This window comes from Oryctolagus cuniculus, chromosome 13, assembly GCF_964237555.1.
Source record: "Oryctolagus cuniculus chromosome 13, mOryCun1.1, whole genome shotgun sequence".
Classification (NCBI taxonomy): domain Eukaryota; kingdom Metazoa; phylum Chordata; class Mammalia; order Lagomorpha; family Leporidae; genus Oryctolagus; species Oryctolagus cuniculus.
The window spans coordinates 1314212-1329246 of NC_091444.1; the positions used below are offsets into that span (position 1 = coordinate 1314212).

At 65.5% G+C, this 15035-nt stretch overlaps 1 protein-coding gene across 1 annotated transcript in view; it reads right to left on the minus strand.

Moving 5' to 3' along the window:
- Positions 1-376: 376 nt before the first annotated feature.
- Positions 377-15035, minus strand: part of NMNAT2 (nicotinamide nucleotide adenylyltransferase 2) — a 56333-nt gene continuing 41674 nt past the window's right edge. Inside the window, exons 8-11 of the mRNA XM_051841411.2 lie at positions 12890-12966; positions 2884-2985; positions 2720-2787; positions 377-906 (exon numbers count right to left, since the gene is read on the minus strand). Coding sequence (XP_051697371.1) covers positions 804-906; positions 2720-2787; positions 2884-2985; positions 12890-12966 — 350 coding nt within the window. The 3' untranslated portion in view covers positions 377-803. The remainder of the gene's footprint in view (positions 907-2719; positions 2788-2883; positions 2986-12889; positions 12967-15035) is intronic.

Genomic DNA, 15035 nt, shown 5'->3' on the forward strand with positions numbered 1-15035 from the left:
TGTGACGCATGTGTGGTGTGTGTGCTACACGTGCAGCGTGTGTGGTGTGTGATATGTGTCTGTGTATCGTGTCGGGGGTGTGACGCATGTGTGGTGTGTGTGCTACACGTGCAGTGTGTGTGGTGTGTGATATGTGTCTGTGTATCGTGTCGGGGGTGTGACGCATGTGTGGTGTGTGTGCTACACGTGCAGCGTGTGTGGTGTGTGATATGTGTCTGTGTATCGTGTCGGGGGTGTGACGCATGTGTGGTGTGTGTGCCACACGTGCAGTGTGTGTGGTTGTGGACCTGGGGCGGCCCGGCCTCCTGAGTGCGGTGCTGGCTCAGTGGCCACCCGAGGGCAACGAGACCGGAACATAAAGAACCATGGACACTGATTCCATCCAAGTTCCAGGAGACGTGAACAAAGGAAAAACAATAAATAAAACAAAAGAAAAATATAGCCCTTTGTGACAAAGGGCATGCTGGGAAGGCGAGAGCCAGGACCGCCTCCCCAGGGCATGCTGGGAGTACGGGTTCCCGAGCCCCTTCCCCAGAGCATGCTGGGAGGATGGGCCCGGAGCCGCCTCCCCAGAGCATGCTGGGAGGATGGGCTCAGAGCCGCCTCCCCAGAGCATGCTGGGAGACAGACCCCAGTGCGTCTCCAAAGACCACACTTCCTCCAGCTCCCGCCCCTGCTCCCCCCAACCCACCCCTCCCGGGGACCAGAGGAAAGTCTGTGCAAGACGCCCCGGGCCAGGAGAGCCCCGGTTCTCGAAGGTCCGCGTCCCGCTGAGGGGGTGGAGCAGCGGCGGGCCGGAGGCGCTAGCCGGAGGCGTTGATGTACAGCTGGCTCTTGAGGATGTAGTCGATGACGGGCTGGGACAGGTAGTCCACGACGTGGCCGTCCCCGTGCTGCAGGGCCAGCCTGAGGGAGAAAGCCGGGTCAGTCGGGCGCGCGCCCCAGCCGCCTGCTGTCCGGGAGGGGCCCCCAGAGCCGCCCACGCCCCCCAAGGCAGGAGCCGAGCTGCTCACGCCCCGCCGAGGCAGGAGCCGAGGCCCCTGCCCCCTTCCTCTGCCCAGTGGCCGCCCGTGGCCTCGGCGCCGGCTCCCTCTCTGGGAAGTGAGGGCCACACAGCCCCCAGGTGGACTAGAGGCGCTCCCGGGCTATGCAGGTGGAGCACACCAGGCACACAGCCCCACTTTAACGCATCGGGTATTCTTTAAAAACCAAACACCTGGCCGGTACCGCGGCTCACTAGGCTAATCCTCCGCCTGCGGCGCCAGCACACCGGGTTCTAGTCCCGGTCGGGGTGCCGGATTCTGTCCCGGTTGTCCCTCTTCCAGGCCAGCTCTCTGCTGTGGCCCGGGAGTGCAGTGGAGGATGGCTCAAGTACTTGGGCCCTGCACCCCATGGGAGACCAGGATAAGTACCTGGCTCCTGCCATCGGATCAGCGCGGTGCGCTGGCCACGGCGGCCACTGGAGGGTGAACCAACGGCAAAGGAAGACCTTTCTCTCTCTCTCACTGTCCACTCTGCCTGTCCAAAAAAAAAAAAAAAAGCTCCATTGGAAAGACAGAGGGGCAGAGAACTCCCTCGGGGTCTCCCACGCGCCTGGCACCTGCGCCATCACTGTCGCCTCCCAGGCACGGGGGCAGGGAGCTGGCCGGGCAGTGCCGGGCGGGTTGGAGCCCAGGCAATCTGACCCGAGATGCGGACGCCCACGCGCCAGCGCTCACGCCCGTGCATCCACTTTAGACTCGCATTCCCCTGACCAGCGGCGCTGGTGCCCGTTCTCGGTCCTGCGGAGAAGCGTCCAGCCGAGTCCTGAGCCCGTTCTCCCCTGAGTTCCGCTGTCTTGCAGTTGAGCTGTCCACGTCCTTCCTACATCTTGGTCAGCAGCCCCCATCGGCTACGTGGTCTGCAGACATTTCCCCGGCTGTCTTGCCATTTCACTGAACCAAGTTTTCCACTCTGCTTTCGCACCTGGGCTGCCGGGGGACACCCCGGAGCCCGCTCACGCCGAGGCCGCCCGTGCCTGGCTTTTTCTCAGGCAGGGTTTGCGATCATTCTTCAGGAAGCTGGGCTACTTGTTGGGGTCTTTGTTCTTCGGGACATGGGCATCTCGGAACGCCCTCGGCCACACGTGCCCCGCCCCTCCGGGCTGGTCTCCAGAGACCCCCCCCCCCGCAGGAGTCCTTGCTGCGAGCCGAGGTGGCACCCCCAGCGCCCACACACTCACGTTCTGCACAGGCTTTCTCCGGCCGTGGCCCGGCTGCTCCCTCCCCCTCCCACAATGCTCTTGGGAACGGCAGGCTCCGAGGAGCGTTGGTAAAAATCCCCGCTTCCTCCAGACGCCCAGATTCCAGCGCACCCGGAGCTCGCGCCCCGGACAGCTCGCCCCGGGCTCGGGGTGCAGTCTCACGGCTCCTTCCTTCTGCTCCCAGAACCCCAGCCGGGGCCAGGCGGCCATGCGAGGCAGTCTCTCGGCAGCAGCCTCGCCCCCGGCCCGGCACTGTCCCCTTGCAGGGACCTGGAGGGGCCGGAGGCCCAAGCCCTTCTGACTTCAGCAACAAGGAAGCGCACACCCAGTTCACTTCAGACTCTGAGGACGGCCCACTTCCTGCACAGGCAGCTTAGCTCACCGCTTAGCAACACGCACACGGCCAGCCCAGAGCCAGGAGCCCACCCCTCCCCTCGCGGCTGCACAGCGAGCGGGCAGCGGACGCACGACACGCACCTGCTCTTGGTAGAACTGACCGCGGACATGGGGTGGTTCACGTCGTCCTTTACCACCAAGATGTTGCTCTGGGGAGAGAGCAGAGAGCAGGTCCAGGCCTGCCCAGCACCTCCGGGCCCCGCCCCCCAGCCCGGGTGCCCAGCAGGCCCCGGGCGGACACGCACTCTGTACTTGCGCAGGATGGAGGAGTGGTTCATGATCCGGTCTGTGTCAGCGGCATCTCGCGGCACCACCACGATCCCGAAGTCCCCAACGATCACCTCCATCTGTGGGAGAGCCGCGACTCAGCAGGGACCCAGGTTTCAGCCCGAGTGGCCTCAGCAGTGAGTGGGAGCCCCGGCCGGCACACGGGGGCCTGACCGTGGCCTGGAGGACGCACACACCCCGCAGAGCCACCCAGCGCTGCCGCCCAGCAGGACCGACGCGGGCCCTCACCTGGAGAGGCCCGGGGCTGATGGGGAGGGACCGGAAGGCTCCTGGCTGACCGCCTGGCCGCTGCTGTGGCCCAGCCACAGGCACAGTGGTGCCGGCGGTGCGACTGCGTGCACAGGCAGGGACGGGGAGGTGGCGGCGATGACCGGGTCGCCTCGGAGGTCAGCCTCAGATCGAAGCTTGGTGCCAAGACAAATGCAACCTCTTTTCATTAAAAACAAACCCGGACTTTCGTTTTCGTTTTCTGACTACGGATGCAAGGAAGCTTGGAAAATCCGGAAAACTAAAACAGACACCAGTGACAGCCACAGACCCCACGCAAGCGCGGCCGGCGCCTCAGTGCCCGTCCTGCAGCGCCTCCTCTCTGCCAACAGGCACGGGGGGCCGGGACGCACCTCTGGTTCTCTTCACCTGGCCACAGCAGGCACTTCCTGCCATGCTCAGTCTGCCAGTCTGTCCACTCCCCCGTCCGGCCGCATGCAGCTCTCGCCAGCCTCACCTGGGCTGTGCAGCCTGCAGTTTCCTCTGCTGTCCTGCACGCACACGGGAACCGTCACCACCGCTCCTCCTCCCCCCAGGCTGGATAAAGGGACGTGAACTGGGCGTGTGGCGAGCACCCCTCCCCCCAGGCTGGATAAAGGGACGTGAACTGGGCGTGTGGCGAGCACCCCTCCCCCCAGGCTGGATAAAGGGACGTGAACTGGGCGTGTGGCGAGCACCCCTCCCCCCAAGGCTGGATAAAGGGACATGAACTGGGCGTGTGGCGAGCTCCCGCAGCTCAGCACCCAGAGCTCGCTGCAAACCCCCCAGGCTCCATCCTCAGAGGGTCTGAGCAGGACGCATCCGGCTGCACCTGCCTGGGCACCTCCGCTCCAGGTCCTGCCAACCAGGGACTCGGGTGGGTGGGGGCTGCTGCACCCAGCAGGACCTGCTCGGGGGAACGGGGCCCAGGATCTCCACAATTCTCCAGACGACACCACAGACACAGACACGGAGCCAGGGGTCCCTTCCTATCCGCCAGGCGACTTGTGTCCCGGCAGAATTCCATTTCCTGGCCTGGTTCACTGGTTGTGTGTGTGCATATCTATGTGTCTGTATGTACATGTGTAGTGTGCACACATGTGAGTGGAATGCATGCATGTTTGCACATGTGAGTGCTATGTGTGCATAGCAATGCGTATGTTCATGTGTGTGCACTGCAAACTTTGTATATGTATGTATGTATGCATACATGTGATCACTGCATGTGTGCAAACATTGTATGGGCACGAGTGAGCACTGTATTTGCATGTGTGTGCCACGTGTGTGCATGTATGGGCACATGTGTGAGCACTGTATGTGCACGCACACCCATGTGTGCGCGTGTGTGAGCACGGTGTGCGTGTGCACACACGCATGTGTCCTGGGCTGTCTCTGCCTCCCCTTGCTTTCAGCCGCACCTAGAATTGCAGCCAGAACTCTGACGGTGCTGACGAAAGAAGCCGGCCAGCAGCACCCTGGGGGGAAGCCGTGGAGACGCCAAAAGCTGGGGCAGAAGATCAGCGCCCCACCGGGCCAGGCCCCTGGGAGGCAGCGCCCACACAGCACGCTGCAGCTGGGGTGGCCCTCGGACCGAGTGACCGGCACCAGGCCTTCTGTCCCGTAACCTGGGAGCTCACTCGTTCCACCTGTTCAGGTACGGAAGCCCAGCGGGGCCCGAAGACGAGGATGGAGACCACAACGCCAGGGTGCAAAGGACAGAAAGCGGTGGCCGGACGCCAGAAACAACGCCGCAGACAGACGCGCCCGTCCGCCCGTCCTCACCCGCCGTGCTCCTCAGCAAAGTGACATCGGTGAGGATGCCCAAGCTGCAGCCAGGCAAACCCCGGAGCAGGCCGGGAAGCTGCTGGGGTGGAGCCCCCCCCAAGTCTGTGGGGCTGAGGGCTGGGCCGCCGGGGCAGGAACCTGCTTAATATTCCGGCTCCTAATCCCGACAGACACAGTCTCCCGACACTCACACGGTCTCCCGACACACATGGAGTCTCCCGACAGTCACACAGTCTCCCGACACACACGGAGTCTCCCCCCACACACACAGTCTCCCGACACACACGGAGTCTCCCCACATACATACAGTCTCCCGACACACACATAGTCTCCCGACACACATGGAGTCTCCCGACAGTCACACAGTCTCCCGACACACACGGAGTCTTCCGACACTCACACAGTCTCCCGACAAACACGGAGTCTCCCCACACACATACAGTCTCCCGACACACACGGAGTCTTCCGACACTCACACAGTCTCCCGACACACACGGAGTCTTCCGACACTCACACAGTCTCCCGACACACACGGAGTCTCCCGACATACACACAGTCTCCCGACATACACACAGTCTCCCGACACACACGGAGTCTCCCCCCACACACACAGTCTCCCGACACACACGGAGTCTCCCGACACACACACAGTCTCCCGACACACACGGAGTCTCCCGACATACACACAGTCTCCCGACAAACACGGAGTCTCCCAACACACACAGTCTCCCCACACACACACAGTCTCCTGACACACACACAGTCTCCCCACACACGCGGAGTCTCCTGACACACATGGAGTCTCCCCACACACACAGAGTCTCCCCACACACACACAGTCTCCCAACACACAGAGTCTCCCCACACACATGGAGTCTCCGCTGTGGGAAATGCGAGTGAAGTGAACTCCTCGACAGAACACAGGTTCCCGGCCCCGCACAGACCTTGGCGCGGGCACCGAGGCTGCAGCCTGTGCTGGCCGGGCTCCTCGTCGCCGGCAGCTGGCCTCACAGGTGGGGCGTGGGACCCTCATCCCGCTCCGGCTTCCTGCTCACGGCGCATCGAGTCCGTCTTCCCACCTTGCTGTCACAGGCTCCCCAGGGAATGGGATCCCAGGGACAGATCTGAGACTCGCTGAGGCCGGGGCATCTGGGCCCTGGCGGGAACGCTCCTGCCCCAGGCAGCAAAGCTGTGGAGGGCCGTGGGCTCTCACCCTCCCCAGCCAGCTCCAAGCTGGGCCGTGCCGGGCTCTGGGTGCCCGTGAGCCAGTGCTTAGCCAGGTTCTTTCCGACACGAGGGCATGCGGCTGCGCTCAGAAGTGGCTGCGTCTTCGGTAGCTCGCTGTCCACTGGCAGACACAGAATAAGCGACTGTTCCAAACTACGCCGGCACTACGGGGAGAAAGCAGGTGCTGAGAGCTGTCATGGCCAAGTGCCCCTCGCCAGGAGGAGCCCGCCGACGTGTGGTCCACGTGACTGCCAAACCACCAGCTGTCCCCAAGCCCGGGCTGCTCCTCTACCGAGCACGCACGGTGAGCCAGGTGGGACTGGAGCAGGGGGGCAGGGGACGGCAACAGGGACCGGATGGTGCTGAGCACAGGTGTCAGCCGCAGGCGCTGTGGTGCAGGGATTAAGCTGCCACGTCCCGTGTCCGAGTGCAAGTTCAAGTCCTGGCTTCCAATCCAGCTTCCTGCTGATGCACCCAGAGTCAGCAAACGATGGCCCGAGCCCGTGGAGCCTGCCTCCCACGTGGAGCCCCAGGCGGAGCTCCTGCCCTGGCTGCTGCACGCGTGTGAGGAACGAACCAGCAGGTGGGAGAGCTCTCTCGCTCTGCCTTTCAAATACACAGATGTTCTTTTTCTAAGATGGGTCTCACTCCAAGGCAAAGAGAAGTCAGCAGGGCGATGCAAACGGCTGGCCCTCCACTGGCCACGGGATGCGGTCCACGACGGCCAAGAGCGCCCGAGGTCCGTGAGGTCAGGTCTCCTGTCTCAGAGCACGTGCGCCAGCGCCCGGCCAGCCGCGTCTCTACCCAGGGGCCAACTGAGGCCATCAGGGAGGAAGGAAGCAGCATTTCCCAAGGCGCCTGCCACGCAGCAGGCACACGCTAGAGCTCCGTTCACGCCCACACTCGGTCCACACGGCAGCCGCGCTCTGATCCACGCCTGCCCCTCGGCGGGGACGAGCGCACCTGCTCCTGCATGCACCTGCTCCCGCGTGCACCTGTCCCACGCCTCCTCCACATCTGTCTGGAGACTGATTTAGTGACCTCAAAAGTTTTTGGCTTAAAAACATTTGATTTGGGGGACGGCACTGGGCTTACTGGGTAAAGCCGCCACCTGCAGTGCTGGCATCCCACATGGGCGCCAGTTGGAGTCCTGGCTACTCCACTTCCCATCCAGCTCTCTGTTGTGGTCTGGAAGAGCAGTGGAGGATGGCCCAGGTCCTTGGGCCCCTGCACCCCCATGGGAGACCTGGAAGAAGCTCCTGGCTCCTGGCTTTGGATCAGCTCAGCTCCAGTCGTTGCAGCCAATTGGGGAGTGAACCAGCAGATGGAAGACCAACCTCTCTCTCTTTCTCTCTCTCTCTGCCTCTCTGTAACTGTGACTTTCAAAAAAATAATTTTTTTTTGAAAAAACACCACACATTTGATTCGAGGCTATATTCTGGGTTATTTTTCCTCCAGGCTTCCCACTAGGCGCTAAGTCAATTCCTGGCCCTGATCACGCCCAGGGCATGTGGTCTTGTACAGGCCCTGGGGTTAAGGGCGTGGCTCCCAGCAGAAGGCCCCTGGGAGACAAGGCGCATCCATGCCTTGGCTGGACTTCCAAGCGTTCCTCAGAAACTCTGAAGTCCACACGCGAATACAGCGCTGAGCGCTCAGCTCAGACACCCCCGCCCCCAACGCCAGCAGCACCCGGAATCTACCCCGGCCCCCAGTTTTCCTACTGCAGGTCGAGCGCGAGAACCTATCCCCGGCACTGGTGCTTGGCAGGCCTGGAAGGCCGCGCGGGGCAGGAGGGGCACAGGAGGGGCACCTGGGCTCACAGTATCCGAGGGTCAAGGGTCGTTCAGAGGGGCTCCCAGTAGAAGCCACCCCAGTGCCCACCGTCAGCAGGAAGAGGGGGGAAGGCAGGGGAGCCCAGACTCAGGCCAGCAGCGCCCCCTGGCAGGGGCCTGGGAGTTCCCCATCAGTCCTATCAGGGAGGGGGCCTGACCCCTGGGGGAGGGGCCGTGGTTTCCAGGCTGCAGGGATGACTGATGGCTGCATTTGTCTCTGCAGCCGATGCCCCAGGCGCTTCCTCTGTTTATTTTCCTTGGTCGCTTTCCCACAGCCGGGGGAGGCAGGAAGCAGTGAGCCCACGCAGGGGCACAGCCCTGAGAGCCAGCCTGTGGAATGCTGGGCTAGGAGGGGCCGGAAAAGAAAGGGAAAACCAGCCCACCTCGGGCCTCCTGTTCCACATTACACATTCACTCCTCTGGGTTAAACAGTAACCCCTGCCCACCGGAAGTGCAGGTGCCCTGGGAGCAGCTGGCCAGCAATCATTAACCCCAACACTGCCGGTGTCGGTGCGGGGTCAGCCGCTTCCCACAGGGGGACCCAGATACGGGGGGGGGGGCTTCCCACGGGGGACCCAGATACAGAGGGGGGGCTTCCCACAGGAGGACCCAGATACAGAGGGGGGCTTCCCACAGGGGGACCCAGATACGGGGGGGCTTCCCACGGGGGACCCAGACACAGAGGGGGTGCTTCCCACAGGGGGACCCAGATACAGAGGGGGGGGGCTTCCCACAGGGGGACCCAGATACAGAGGGGGGCTTCCCACAGGGGGACCCAGAAGCAGAGGAGGGGGGCTTCCCACAGGGGGACCCAGAAGCAGAGAAGGGGGGCTTCCCACGGGGGACCCAGATACGGGGGGGGGCTTCCCACAGAGGGGACCCAGATATGGGGGGGCTTCCCACAGGGGGACTCAGAAGCAGAGGGGGGGGCTTCCCACGGGGGACCCAGATACGGGGGGGGCTTCCCACAGGGGGACCCAGAAACAGAGGACTGGGCCCTCTCCAGCCCGGGGACGGGGGGCGGCCAGCCGTTTCCCTGAGAGCCTGGTCCCCAGCACTGCACCTTTCACAGCTTCTCTCCTTCCGCCTGCTGACCCCAGCACAGGCCCCCCCCCCCCCCCCCCCCGCTCCCAGAGGCCCCGTGGGACTCCAGCTCGGCTGCCTTATCTGGGTCAAGTCCTGCCCTGCTACCCTGCAGTCACAGTGTCGTGGACAAGTCACAGACACTTGAGCCTTGGTCCCCACAGCTGTCAAACAGGAGTAGGGGTTCCTCCTCACCGGGGCGTGGCTGGGGGAGAGGGAGACCACGCGTGACACACAGCCCAAGTGTCCCCCACCTGTCCCCCAAGACACACAGCCTGAGTGTTCCCATGACACACAGCCCGTGTGTCCCCCGCCTGTCCCCTGTGATACACAGCCTGTGTCCCCGTCTGTCCCCCGTGACACACACAGCCCGAGTGTCCCCTGTCTGTCCCCCGTGACACACACAGCCCGAGTGTCCCGTCTGTCCCCCGTGACACAGCCCGAGTGCCTGTCTGTCCCCCGTGACACAGCCCAAGTGTCCCCCGTGACACACACAGCCCGAGTGCCCGTCTGTCCCCCGTGACACAGCCCGAGTGCCCGTCTGTCCCCCGTGACACAGCCCGAGTGCCCGTCTGTCCCCTGGGGAAGGCAGCGAGTAAGGGGCAGTGCGCAGGTGCTCAGCTCCTGAGACAAAGGCAGGAGCAACAGCAGGGTCAGAGCTCATCTGAACTCCCCGTGCTTTGCTTAAGAGCAAGAAAAAGCCAGGCTGAGCTCCCCTGGGCCCTGCGCTGCCCCCACTCAGCCCAGCCTCGGCCTGGCTCCTCCTTGGCTCCAGTGCGCCCCCTGGAGGGGAACCTGGCGCCCGCAGGACTGCGGGGGCGGGCCCTGCACACAGCGGCTCCTTTGTGTCACAGGAAGTTGGTGCATATGCGGAATTCTCTCCCTGGGTCGGAATGCGAGGACAGGCGGGCGTGCCAGTGGTCAGGACAGGTCAGGGCTGTGGGTGCTGGCTCCCGGGCCAAGAGGAATGCCGCCAGGGGCAGGTTGGGCTGGGGGTGGGGCCCTTCATCGTATAATGGGATCTCTGTTCTGGAATCCAAGGGACTGAAAAGAGCAGGGAGTGTGACAGCTGTCCCCACCCCCATGCAGACCCCCCCCATGCTCCCAGCCCCCTGGACACAGAGCTGACCCCCCACGCTCCCCAGCCTCCTGGACACAGAGCTGACCCCCCACGCTCCCCAGCCTCCTGGACACAGAGCTGACCCCCCACGCTCCCCACCCCCATGCAGACCCCTCCCCCCCACACTCCCCAGCCTCCTGGACACAGAGCTGACCCCCCATGCTCCCCAGCCTCCTGGACACAGAGCTGACCCCCCACGCTCCCCAGCCTCCTGGACACAGAGCTGACCCCCCACGCTCCCCAGCCTCCTGGACACAGAGCTGACCCCCCACGCTCCCCAGCCTCCTGGACACAGAGCTGACTCCCCCCTGCCCCGCCCCGCCTCCTAGACGTGGGACGCCCTGGGCCTCTCCACTGCCTTCACGGGGGCTTCTGAGGCAGGACGCGGCCCAAGGCCTCGGCTCCCTCACGGCTGGCCGGCGGTACGTGCTGAGGGCCTGGGCCGGACGCGTGTCTCGTGCAGACCTGGAGGCCCAGCCTCCCCCAGAGCAGGGCACAGTCCTCCGAGCCACGACCGGCTTCCAGCTCCCGGGAGCCCCTTGCCCACCCCGAGGCCGCTCAGGAAAGGAAGGGGCCCCGCCGTAAACCCCAGAGGAGACTTCAGAGTGGAGGGAGCAGGGAAGACCCCACGCCAAGGCAGAGGGCCCGGGCCCTGCCACCCCTCCACGGGCGCCCACTCCCCAGCCCCAAGGCCGCAGCCGACAAGGGGGCCCTGGTGAGCACAGCGCCTTCAACCTCAAGCGGCCAGGAGCCTTGGATGGAGACCGAGACACAGGCCTGGCTATGCCCGGGACACGCAGCGCATTCGAGCCGCAGTCCCTGTGCACAGGCCGGGCCGTGGGGGACGAGTGTGACAGCCAGCACTGCGGTCCTGGACTCCCAGGCACTGCACGAGGAAACCACGCCTCGGCCGCTCTGCCCCACCTCAGGCGGTGCAGCGAGTGAGCCCGACGCCCCGAGACCCGGTGGGCGGGCAAGGGGCCAGGTCTGCTTTGCCCGGACCTCCTGCTGCCCCTGGGGGACTTCTGCCCTGGACAGCTCAGATGCAGGGTCCTCGCTGGCCGGGCCGCCGGGGTGACCGGGGAGTTCCTGGTGTGGCGGGGGAGGTTCCAGCTGCCCGGGCAGTGAGTTCTGGGGAGCCAGGCCTGGCTGCTCACCCTGCCTGCCGTGGGCTCACAGCTCATCCGGCCCAGCTGCCACTGGGCAGGGAACGAGATAGGAGGACCCTGTGAGGATGAGCCCTGTGCCCGCTTCGGTCGGCACACGCGGCCGGGCCACGCCTGGCAAACCAGCAGCAGCTGGTCTCTCAAGTGCTCAGTGTTCACCCACCGAGCCTGGTCGGCAGAGACACAGGGGACGCCGTCCTGGCTTCAGGGTTGGGGTCAGGCAGTGGTCAGAGGCCAGGGTCAGCAGTGTGGCTGCGAGGGCCCGGGCTCTGCCTCGAGGAGCCCCTCCCTTGTCCTTGGTCACCCTCCAGCCGCTGCCCGGGCCCTGGGAGCCCCTCCCAGGCCTGCCCATGGAGGGCGCCCGGGCAGCAGCCTGCATTCGCCTACATTCCTCAAAGGGCTGAGCCCAGCTCTGGCTCAGAGCCGGCCCGCATTCCTTTTCACTTACACAGCACCTGGGGCGGTGGCCAGCAACACAAACCCCCGGGAAGCCCGGCCCAGCACCCAGAGGAGGTGTGAAATTCCACCTGCAGGCAAGGGGCCTTCCCTGACCCCGCCCTCCTGTCCTCCCCAGCCTGGGCGGCCCCGCCCCTCCCCCCGCCCCAGGAGCCCAGTCTGTGAGCTGATTAGCCTGGAGCCTGCTGGCTGCTGTAACTGTATCAGCGGCTACTGCTCCCACCAGGCCCACTTCGGAGGTGCGAAGAGCTGAGGCTCAGCACACTTGCCCCAGGCTGCTGCAGAGGGGATGGGACCCGCCTGGCCCCGGTGGCCGGCAGCCGTCAGTGCAGGCTCAAAGAGGCCCCGTGACTGTCACGCCGTGGACGCCCGGCCGGGCTTGCAGTGTGCGGCAGCTCAGGACGCCGGCGCTGACTGCAGACTCCAGCGCACGGAGGCCCAGAGTGCTCCGCGCGGGGCTCACAGCGGACAGCGCGGAGCCTGAGACCACCGCCCAGGGCTGCATGGCCGCGGCCGAGGGACAGCAGGCAGGACCAGCCGTGTGAAGAGGGACGTGTGGACTGGCGGGGGAGACCTCGCGGTCCGATCTGGCGATGGAAGACGCCGACGAGCTTCCAAGGGCTCTCCCGTCCCAGGTCACGCCCAGACCTTTCACCTTCCACCTCTGCCCCCCGACCCCTTTCCCCCGTGAGGGGCCGGTGGTGTGTGCCACCTCCTCCGAAAGAATCAAGGGACACCAGGCACAGCAGTCCCCACACAGCAAAGGTGTCCCGTCCCCTGCCCCGCAGCAGCGAGCCCACCCCGGGCTTCCCAGGGGCAGGCAGAGGAGGGGCAGCAGGGCTCCGTCCACAGCAGAGGATGCGGCCGGCTCGTGTGTGCCCATCACTCGGGGGACGGGGGGACTGGTCCGGGGAAGGCAGGCCAGAGGCGGGAACCCAGAGAGCCCTCCCCTGCGCCCAGCCCAGCCCAGCCCAGCCACGGCCTTACTACCCACGTCCCTGCGCCCAGCCCAGCCCAGCCCAGCGCCGGCCGCGGCCATGCTACTCACGTCGGCCTCGTTCCAGAGCCCGGGGATGCAGAAGGACTCCAGGAGGTCGCTCCCACACAGCAGCAGGATCCGCAGCTCTGCAGGCCGAAGTGTGCGGAGGAGTGAGGGGCTGGGCCCGCGCCCGCCCAGCCACCCTCCCCAGGGGTGGGGGCACCTACACGGGGAGCCCCTGGCCCCGCTCTGTCCGGGACGCCGCCTTGTAGGGCTCACAGAGACTGAACCAGCCGCGGCCACGCCGTCTGGAGCCCAGCCACCCTCCCCAGGGGTGGGGGCACCTACACGGGGAGCCCCTGGCCCCACTCTGTCCGGGATGCCGCCTTGCAGGGCTCACAGAGGTCAAGCCGACCGCGGCCACGCCGTCTGGAGCCCGGCTGCCATCCCCAGGGGTGGGGGCACCTACACGGGGAGCCCCGGCCCTGCTCTGTCTGGGATGCCACCTTGCAGGGCTCACAGAGGTCAAGCCGACCGCGGCCATGCTGTCTGGAGCCCGGCTGCCATCCCCAGTGCCCGTGTGGCGGGCAGCAGCCACCCCCACCGCCACCGAGAGTGCCCCAGGGACCGGCTTGTTGGGGGTCCTCAGCAAGCAGCCTGGAGGCGAGGCAGGACCCCTCCTGAGCTCATCCTGCACCTGCGGCCCCTGCGGCTCTCGCTCCCCCTCCGTGTCCACCCCAAGGCTCCCAGTGAGGCGCAGAGTGGGCAGAGCTGACCCGTGGGGAGCAGGGCGTGGATTTGAGCCTTTCTTCCGGGGGCTATGGGGGGCGGGGCGTGTACTGAGGACACGGCTGCGGGCGTCTTGTGTGGAACCGTGAGACAGCCCTACCCTGGGCTCGCCACCAGCCCGGCGGCGGTGGCCACCACAGCCCCGAGTCTCCGAGACTGCCGAGGAGCTGCTCCACGCTGGGACCAAGGCCAGCTCAGGGACAGCAGGACTTCCGGCTGTGAACTTGCCAGACCCCACAGGAGCTTCCGGAAGGTTCTGAGGCAGGTGGCCGGCAGCTGTCCCCGGGGAGAGCTAGGTTCTCAAGCACTCAGGGCTCCTGCCTGCCCCTGCCAGCCCAGGACACTCGGCGTGCGGGCAGGGACCCCAGGGCCCGGCACGGCGGCCACTCACGCACACTGTGTGGGTGACAACACAGGCCTCTGCGGGGGGCACCAGTGGGGCTGCTGGGAAACACCCAGGTGAGCGCCAGTGCAGAGGAGAACCGGGCTGGTGCCCAGGAGCCCAGACGGGCCCGTGTGGGGGACTCTGCTGCCCGGCCCATGGGAGCTCCCGACAGGCCCCCGGGAGGGAGTGGGTGTGCCTAAAAGTCCCACTGAGCGGCCATGGCTGGAGGATGCGCTGACCGTCAGCTTGCTCACATTCTGGCCTTGCCTGCCGGGGGACCAGGACGCCAGGATGGCCACGGGCTCCGACACGGCGTCACGTCACGGCCCCGGGGCAGCCGCGCCCTGCGAGGAGTCCTGTTCTGTCAGGAGCCAGGGCTCCCTTCCCACTCAAGTGGAGCCCAGGAGTCAGAGCGGGGCCTGAGCAGGGCGTGTGCGGCCACTGGGGGGCGCAGGGACCTCTCGTTCCAGCTCCAGGCCTGGGGCCAGCCGGGGAGCCGGCAGCTTCAGTTAGGAGCAGGAAATGAGGTCATGGACGCTGAGGGGCGGGAGAAAGCCGCTCCTGCTCCAGAAGGTCTCACAAAAGGGCCACGGGAGCCCCACCGGTGCAGAGACCAGGGCGGGAGCTGGCAGCCTCCATCCAGGTCATCCCAGCATCAGCCTCTCCCCACACACCCGCCCAGGACCGCAGCCGTGCGAGGCCAGGCCCTGCGGTCCACCCGGCCACCAGGGCACGGGCCACAGCCAGGGGCCTGACAGGGCGTCTGGACTGGTGCTCCTGCCCTGGTCCCGGCCCAGCCCGAGGCTGTGGCGACAGTGGACTGACTCACAGGCAGCAGGACTGTCACCGCCTTCGCTGATACAAGATGTCTCAAAAAGTCCGTGGGAAAAACGTGTTCTGAACTAACTGCGCAGGGAATCTCAAAATTTTTTGGTGCCAAAATAAATGTGTCTTTTTAAAATTAATATTTTTATTTGAAAGGCAGAGATACAGAGAGAGACCGACCTTCCATTGGCTGTCACTCGCAAACGCTGGCATCAA